We start from the raw sequence: 9609 nt of genomic DNA, 5'->3' as shown, positions 1-9609 counted from the left end.
TCCCTGCCGGACGACCATGTGTCTAATGGGGGGGCACGTTGTGACGGAGGAGAGTTTGGGACACAGCCACTCAGGCATGAAGCAGGAAATGAGTCCTCTTTGACTGCCATCACCTAGGACTTGTTGACACAGTGAGATGCCAACAGATGCCAATGGGGGCTCTGATTACACTTGATGTGCTCAAACAACAAAAATAACCCAGACTATTACCAGGGCACTAATGGTACATCTGAGTTCCTCTGGCAGCATCAGCTGAAAGGAAAAACATGTTCCATCCATTTTTATTTATTTATTTTTTAATGGCGAGTGCTTTGTTTCAATAGCAGTACTGCCTTGTTGTCCTTGGTATAGTGACGGGAACATGGGGTGTGTTTGATCTGTGTCTGTAGACGGCACCCCGCTGTCCTGGTGGGTGGACCAGGGTGGAGAGAGGAGGACCTACTGGGGAGGCTTCCTTCCTGGGGTTCAGCAGTGCTCCTGCAGCCTGGAGGAGAACTGCAGGGACATGAACTACTTCTGCAACTGTGATGCCGACACAGACTCCTGGTAACATCAATCAATCAATCAATCAATCAATCAATCAATCAATCAATCAAAGCTTTATTTGTATAGCGCATTTCATACCCAGAGGCAACACAATGCGCTTTACTGAGCACTTCACTGGTGTTCATGCTCATTCTCACCCGTTCATCTACTCATTTATTAGTGATGTGTATTTGTCATGTTGCCATTTAGAGTGGTTATATTGGTTGTTTTATTAGTTGTAGTGGCGTTGGGTTAGAGTGGTTATATTGGTTGTTTTATTAGTTGTAGTGGGCGTTGGGTTAGAGTGGTTATATTGGTTGTTGTATTAGTTGTAGTGGGCGTTGGGTTAGAGTGGTTATATTGGTTGTTGTATTAGTAGTAGTGGGCGTTGGGTTAGAGTGGTTATATTGGTTGTTGTATTAGTAGTAGTGGGCGTTGGGTTAGGGTGGTTATATTGGTTGTGTTATTAGTTGTAGTGGGCGTTGGGTTAGAGTGGTTATATTGGTTGTTTTATTAGTTGTAGTGGGCGTTGGGTTAGAGTGGTTATATTGGTTGTTTTATTAGTTCTAGTGGGCGTTGGGTTAGAGTGGTTATATTGGTTGTATTAGTTGTAGTGGGCGTTGGGTTAGAGTGGTTATATTGGTTGTTTTATTAGTTGTAGTGGGCGTTGGGTTAGGGTGGTTATATTGGTTGTATTAGTAGTAGTGGGCGTTGGGTTAGAGTGGTTATATTGGTTGTTTTATTAGTTGTAGTGGGCGTTGGGTTAGAGTGGTTATATTGGTTGTTGTATTAGTTGTAGTGGGCGTTGGGTTAGAGTGGTTATATTGGTTGTATTAGTAGTAGTGGGCGTTGGGTTAGGGTGGTTATATTGGTTGTTGTATTAGTAGTAGTGGGCGTTGGGTTAGGGTGGTTATATTGGTTGTTGTATTAGTTGTAGTGGGCGTTGGGTTAGGGTGGTTATATTGGTTGTTTTATTAGTTGTAGTGGGCGTTGGGTTAGGGTGGTTATATTGGTTGTTGTATTAGTAGTAGTGGGCGTTGGGTTAGGGTGGTTATATTGGTTGTTTTATTAGTAGTAGTGGGCGTATGTGGAGTAACAGTCAGGTCTGCTTGGACAGAGTTCTGAAGTGGAGGGTTGAGATGGGATTTAGTGAATTTATTCATGATGGCTTCTCTCTGTGCTCATAGTTCTCTGTCCTCCATTACAGGGCTAATGACACAGCGGTCCTCATGGTAACACCAACCATGGCTATACTCATCAACCATATGTTACTACTACATGGCTATGTGTGTGTAGTGCTCAGAATTAATCAATCAAAATCAACATGTCTGATGTGTTTTTCTTGTGGTGTAGATCATTTTACTGCACATATTTATCTCTGTCAGCTTGAATAAGAAAGTGAAGTTCTAATTCAATTTTGATAATGAGGCATTGTGAATGATTGACCGTATTAATGCAGGAATAAGTAATTAAGCTTTAAATACAGATCTTATCGTGACGTTCTTTTATTACATCTTCGGAATCGCATCCAGCGCATACATTAATCCTCACCCGCCGTGCACCCTGGGATTCTGCATTTGAAAGACGTCATTTGCATATCTCCAGGGGCGAGAGTCCTCCTCCTGATAGATTGCTCCATTTTCCTTGTGTTTACTCCCAAGTTCAGAGGGAAGCGGAGGAACGGGTTATTTTATCTGTGTCGCATTGAAATTGAGAGGCTGCTGGGTTGTTGTTCTTGTTTGGGCTGCAGGGATACCGACACAGGAGTCCTCTCCTACAAAGAGCACTTACCCGTGAGGGAGGTTGTGATCGGAGATACCTACAGAACGGGCTCGGAAGCCGTCTACAGCGTCGGCCCGCTGCGTTGTTATGGAGACAGTAGGTCGATGCTTCTGTTTTGTAGCTCCGCAGATTCTAGCTTTGTTCATCCTGGTTTTTCAGACTGAATGTTTTCGAGCATGACGAATAGCTCCGTTCCCCTCTCCCTCCTCAGTCTCCACTCCAACATGGCGGTCTGACGTGTGAGTGGAGACGTGGTCCCCAGGGGGATGTGGTGAACTTGCTGTCCAGACCTGTTGCCAGGGGAGGTCTTCACAGATACATTAATTGTATCCAAACCAAACTGTATCTGTGGCTTTTCTAATTGAATCTGACCCGAATCAATTGTAGGTTTTTAATAAGAGACCCGAACGGTATCCATACCCCACACAGAGAACATTAGAGTATAGTAACACAGAAATCAAATAAGAGGCATGTTCATTATTGGAAAGATTTTCTTTCCCTGTTTAAATTATTTTGGATCTGGACCGGATCTGGACCGGATCTGGACCGGATCTGGGACAAACAGATGTGAAGTGTGTCCGTGAAGACTTGCTGAACTTGCTGTCTGCTGTGTTGCAGAGTCTGTGTGGAACGCAGCCTCGTTCTACCAGGAGTCGTCCTACCTGCACTTCCCCACCCTGCAGGCGGAGCTCAGCACCGACATCGCCTTCTCCTTCAAGACCAGCGCCCCCTCAGGGGTCTTCCTGGAGAACCTGGGGCTCAAGGACTTCATCAGAGTGGAGCTCAGCTGTGAGTCTGGCTAACACACACACACACACACACACACTTTCAGACACTCACACACACAACACAACACACTCACAAACACACACACACACACACACTTTCACACACTCACACACACATAACACAACACACTCACAAACATACACACACACACACACACTTTCAGACACTTTCAGACACTCACACACACAAGACAACACACACACAAACACACACACACACACACACACACACACTTTCAGACACTCACACACACAAGACAACACACACACAAACACACACACACACACACACACACTTTCAGACACACACACACTCACACACTCAAACACACACAACACAACACAACACACTCACACACACACACACACAACACAACACAACACACTTACACACATACTTACAGACACTCACACGCACAACATGCACTCACACACATACTTACAGACACTCACACACACAACATGCACTCACACACACAAGACACACACTTACAGACACTCACACACATGGTTACAGACACTCACACGCACAACACACACTCACAAACACGCACGACATGCACTCACACACACAACACACACTCACACACACTTACAGACACTCACACACACGAACGCACGCACACATACACACACACATATACTTACAGACACACAAACAAACGTGCACACACACACACACACACATTTCCTGCATTAGCTCTATGTGGTCACTGATATGATTAGGCTGCTAATTCTCTGTACATGATTCAATCCTGTAGACGAAGTGAGAAGTCTATTATCAAAATGATCACGTAAGGCTTGAAAAGAAATGACTAATTTGTGCACCAACCATGTAATCAAGTGAGATCTCCATTGAGTATCTAAAAGCCTACTGTACATACTGTAATAATAATAATAATAATAATAATAATAATAATAATAATAATAATAATAAATGCAGCTCGAAGTGCTTTATACTGTAGCAGATAAATTAAATGCGCTGAGTGCTTCACATGAATAATAGACACAGAAATTAGATTTTTTTTCTTTTTAAAGAGAAATAAGATAAAAATGAAGATAAAAATAGAATACATCAAATTCATAGCAAAATAAAGAAAAAATAAAACCCACTGAAACCCATGCCTCTTCCATTTCTGCATTTTCAACATCATTCACAGACAATCAACGTCCTTCACTGACAAACATTTTCCTTTCGGTTACAAAAAATACCATTTCACATCGAGCACTTAAGTCATTCTTATGTCACCATGCCATCCATCGACCAATAAGACAAAAATGTACCTTCATACAGGAAAATAAACGTGAGGGAAACATTCACAGTGAGTCACTTAACATTCTTCTGACGGTCTCCTGCATTCCATTTTCTCAAAGCGTATTTGAAATAACTGCAGAATTCTGAATCTCAGAGGCATTTAGAAATATTGACAACGTGCAACCTGAGAACAAAATAGATCTATTCTATATGATGGTCAGGTTTTCAAGGGATTGATGTATCTTATTGCTTTGGGATGAAATAGTAGAACATGAAGAGTGTGCGGTCATTCGATCCGGCCTGTCTGTCACCTCCGTGTCCCTCAGCTCCATCGGTGGTGACGTTCTCCTTCGATGTGGGGAACGGCCCGGTGGTCCTGACCCTCAAATCCCACGTGCCCCTGAACGACCGGCAGTGGCACCAGGTGAGGGCGGAGCGCAGCGTGAAGGAGGCGTGTCTGCAGGTGGACCAGCTGCCCCCGCGCTTCCTAGAGGCTCCGCCCGACGGACACCTCCGCCTGAGACTCAACAGCCAGCTGTTTGTAGGTAGGCCTGACCTATGACCTCACTAGACCCGCCCCTCAGGTAGGCCTGACCTATGACCTCACTAGACCCGCCCCTCAGGTAGGCCTGACCTATCACCTCGCTAGACCCGCCCCTCAGGTAGGCCTGGCCTATCACCTCACTAGACCCGCCCCTCAGGTAGGCCTGGCCTATCACCTCACTAGACCCGCCCCTCAGGTAGGACTGGCCTATCACCTCACTAGACCCGCCCCTCAGGTAGGCCTGGCCTATCACCTCACTAGACCCTCCCCTCAGGTAGTTATAGACCTACTAGACCCTCCCCTCAGGTAGTTATAGACCTACTAGACCCTCCCCTCAGGTAGTTATAGACCTACTAGACCCTCCCCTCAGGTAGTTATAGACCTACTAGACCCTCCCCTCAGGTAGTTATAGACCTACTAGACCCTCCCCTCAGGTAGTTATAGACCCACTAGACCCTCCCCTCAGGTAGTTATAGACCTACTAGACCCTCCCCTCAGGTAGTTATAGACCCACTAGACCCTCCCCTCAGGTAGTTATAGACCTACTAGACCCTCCCCTCAGGTAGTTATAGACCTACTAGACCCTCCCCTCAGGTAGTTATAGACCTACTAGACCCTCCCCTCAGGTAGTTATAGACCTACTAGACCCTCCCCTCAGGTAGTTATAGACCTACTAGACCCTCCCCTCAGGTAGTTATAGACCTACTAGACCCTCCCCTCAGGTAGTTATAGACCCACTAGACCCTCCCCTCAGGTAGTTATAGACCTACTAGACCCTCCCCTCAGGTAGTTATAGACCTACTAGACCCTCCCCTCAGGTAGTTATAGACCTACTAGACCCTCCCCTCAGGTAGTTATAGACCTACTAGACCCTCCCCTCAGGTAGTTATAGACCTACTAGACCCTCCCCTCAGGTAGTTATAGACCTACTAGACCCTCCCCTCAGGTAGTTATAGACCTACTAGACCCTCCCCTCAGGTAGTTATAGACCTACTAGACGCTCCTGTCCTCAGCTGTAGCCCTGAGTGTGATTGTCAGACTAGGGCCGTGTTTCCCAGCGTGATAGAAACATGAATAATGTCCTCTCTCTCTCTCCGTACCGCAGGAGGAACAGCGTCCAGGCAGAGGGGCTTCCTGGGCTGCATCAGAACTCTGACCATCAACGGCGCGACCTTTAACCTGGAGGAGAGGGCTAAGATGACCCCCGGGGTCAGCCCCGGTTGCCCCGGCTACTGCAGCGGCCCCAGCAGCCTGTGCCACAACAGAGGGAGGTGTCTGGAGAAGAACAGCGGCTTCGTCTGTGACTGCTCCCAGTCCGCCTACGGAGGGCCCTTCTGCAGGGAAGGTGGGCGTCTGCATCAACAGAACATTCTGGAAACTCCAGGCTGACACATTTCCTCTTTGTAAAGATATGTTTAAGGTATTGTGCTTTATTAAGATAGGACAGTGTAGGTGACAGACAGGAAAGGTGGGAGAGAGAGAGAGAGAGAGAGAGAGAGGAAGACATGCAGCAAAGGGCGTGGGCCGGATTCGAACCCACGCCGCTGCAGAAAGGACTAGCCTTTACATGGTAAGCGCCCCAGCCCATTGAGCTACGGCCCCAACAGATTTCCTCTTTGAGTGCACTTTACTTAGCTTAATTAATTTAGCTTGCTTGGTTAAATATGTAAACATAGAATGTTAAATCTCTCACTCCACTGTTACAAAAGACTGTATTACAGCACGTTTCTCTGTAAAGTTTGCCTTTGAGAGGAACCCACAGAGTCAGAGTACCGCATCATGAAGGGAAGTGCTCTACCCAGCTTGGGTGGTGGTTTAAGCTGCTTCTAATGCGATTTACTTCCCGCTGAAGGGAAGGTGTTCAAAGAGCAGATTGGGGAGCAGCGAGGGAGGAAGTGATCAAAGAGGGAGAACAGAGGAGGATGACAGATCCTGGCTCCTCTGCTTCCCCTCCTCCATCTGGGAGGATCACTCATCCACAGCTAGGCCTCCATCATCCCACTGAGCAGAGGTGTCCAGAACTAGTACCAGCTAGGCCTCCATCATCCCACTGAGCAGACCTGATATGTCATTGGTCCGACTCACAATGGAACCTTACTTTGATCCAATTCACGGTACGTGGCATAATGAAGAACGTACAGTATCTTCATGCCAGAATCCAATTATCTGAACACTCGGGCTGTGGGAATTTAAACATGCAGGTAGGTAAGGAGCTCAGTTAGACGTCATAACACTTGTATCAGGTCGTCATGCCCTTTCATCCAATTTTCAAGCTCATGCTCGATTTCACATTGAACCTGTGGCTTGAATCCAATGTTTCCACTCAAGTGCATGGTATGATTAGCTGTTCTTGTTTTCAAGATCACTGTATTGATGTGCTGCCCATTCATTCATTCATTCATTCATTCATTCATTCATTCATTCATTCATTCATTCATTCATTCATTCATTCATCATGCAAGACAGTATGTTAGATACAGTAGTTGATGTGACAATGCCGCTTAGCCATGGTACAATCTATTGCAAAACCATCTCTCTCTCTCTCTCTCTATCTCTCTCTCTCTCTATCTCTCTCTCTCTCTCTCTCTCTCTCTCTCTCTCTCTCGCCCTCTCCCTCCAGAGGTGTCTGTGACCTTTGACCGAGAGTCCTCAGTGACCTACACTTTCCAGGAGCCTTTCTCGGTCATGCAGAACAGGAGTTCCCAGGCCTCCAGCGTGTCCAGAGAGACCAGCAGGGCCAGAGAGACCAGCAGAGCCAGAGAGAACATGGCCTTCAGCTTCCTGACCTCCCAGAGCCCTGCCATGCTGCTGACCATCAGCACCTTCAACCAGCAGTACATCGCTGTCATCCTGGCACGCAACGGTACGGCCACATCCTGCTGGCTTTGGTAAACGGGGTTCAATCAATCAATCAATCAATCAATCAAAGCTTTATTTGTATAGCGCATTTCATACCCAGAGGCAACACAATGCGCTTTACAGAGAACAAGGGAGGTGGGCATACGACCCACTCTCTACATATTCCAGAGGGAAGCAAAAAAACAGTAATCACCCGGGGGTCAGATAAGTGAGCTGTAAAAATTCTTCCCTGACCCCTCTCAACAAGGCGATCGAGCAAGCTCCTGGAGTATGTTTGTCTACCAGCTAAGAACATTTATAAAGCAAAAAATTACATTAAATTACATTTTCAGAGTAAGAGAAGCTAAAAACAACATAGGAGAGACATGGCAAATACTGGTGTGTGTTTGCTATGGCCCAGGGTTGCGTTAGTGTTCATCCTGGCACGCAACGGTACGAGAATCTGTTGCGGCTGTAATCTCTACCATTCATATTTCAATTAGATGACTTTTTTTTGTTGTTGTAATGAACAGTTTTTATTTATTCTTCAGATTAACATACAAAAACTCAACATGAACCTAAAAAAAAACGAAAAACATCCCAAACTAACAAGTGCAGCACAGTAAACAATAGACGCACAGGATTACGACAAGGAACAAAGGATCAATGACGATCACACAAAGCGTTCACTTATATCCTCCGGGGATTAAGGAGGAGAAAAAAGAAAGAGAAAAAAGTTCACAGTTTCTGTAGGGAAGTGTGTAAAGGCATACTGAGCTCATTATAGGATGTTACTGCAGCGTTCTACTGTTCTTGTCAGTTTTATTCAATGGAATATCTGATATTGGGAGGAGAATGTTTAATATTAAATGATTTACGTTCTGTGCATTGAGGTTACATGAGTAGAATGGGAGTTGGATATCTATTCATTTTTGGATGGTATGCCCCTCGGTTTGTTGCCAACTCGGGAGACAGGAAATGGTATTAAAAGCCCCAACGGGCGGTTTAATAGAAAATCTGTGAAAAATATAATAAACAGGAAAAAATGGAGGTAGTTAAAGGTGTGCAGGGTTGGAGGATTACGACAGGAAGCTCGGCTCTGTGGGTCTGGGGTGTGAAAAGAGGAAGTAATGTGAAAATCATGAGAAAGCAAAAAAGCACTATGTCTGAGAGAAGCCAGTAGGCTGGTATTGGCTGTACTAAACCACAGGAAGATACTTAACCACAGGAAGATACTTAACCACAGGAAGATACTAAACCACAGGAAGATACTTAACCACAGGAAGATACTAAACCACAGGAAGATACTTAACCACAGGAAGATACTTAACCACAGGAAGATACTTAACCACAGGAAGATACTTAACCACAGGAAGATACTTAACCACAGGAAGATACTTAACCACAGGAAGATACTTAACCACAGGAAGATACTTAACCACAGGAAGATACTTAACCACAGGAAGATACTTAACCACAGGAAGATACTTAACCACAGGAAGATACTTAACCACAGGAAGATACTTAACCACAGGAAGATACTTAACCACAGGAAGATACTTAACCACAGGAAGATACTTAACCACAGGAAGATACTTAACCACAGGAAGATACTTAACCACAGGAAGATACTTAACCACAGGAAGATGGTAACATCTGGTAACGATCGGGGTGCTTGTAGGTGGTGGAGGTGCTTGCAAATGGAATTAAGGCTGGTTTGTGTCAGAGGGGCTGGTTGTGTCAGAGGGGCTGGTTGTGTCAGAGGGGCTGGTTGTGTCAGAGGGGCTAGTTGTGTCAGAGGGGCTGGTTGTGTCAGATGGGGCTGGGTGTGTCAGAGGGGCTGGTTGTGTCAGAGGAGCTGGGTGTGTCAGAGGGGC

General features: G+C 45.7%; 1 protein-coding gene across 1 annotated transcript in view; it reads left to right on the top strand.

Annotated features, from left to right (window-relative positions):
• LOC311313542 (contactin-associated protein-like 5) overlaps positions 1–9609 on the top strand; it is a gene marked incomplete at its 3' end in the record, with an annotated part of 63148 nt that overhangs the window by 45287 nt on the left and 8252 nt on the right. The window contains exons 14-19 of the mRNA XM_084443690.1: positions 390–546; positions 2276–2403; positions 2926–3096; positions 4677–4895; positions 6000–6239; positions 7515–7757. Coding sequence (XP_084299816.1) covers positions 390–546; positions 2276–2403; positions 2926–3096; positions 4677–4895; positions 6000–6239; positions 7515–7757 — 1158 coding nt within the window. The remainder of the gene's footprint in view (positions 1–389; positions 547–2275; positions 2404–2925; positions 3097–4676; positions 4896–5999; positions 6240–7514; positions 7758–9609) is intronic.

The sequence above is a fragment of the Borostomias antarcticus genome (assembly GCF_949987555.1).
Source record: "Borostomias antarcticus genome assembly, chromosome: 9".
Taxonomy (NCBI): Eukaryota; Metazoa; Chordata; class Actinopteri; order Stomiiformes; family Stomiidae; genus Borostomias; species Borostomias antarcticus.
This window is presented reverse-complemented; position numbering and strand designations above follow the sequence as displayed.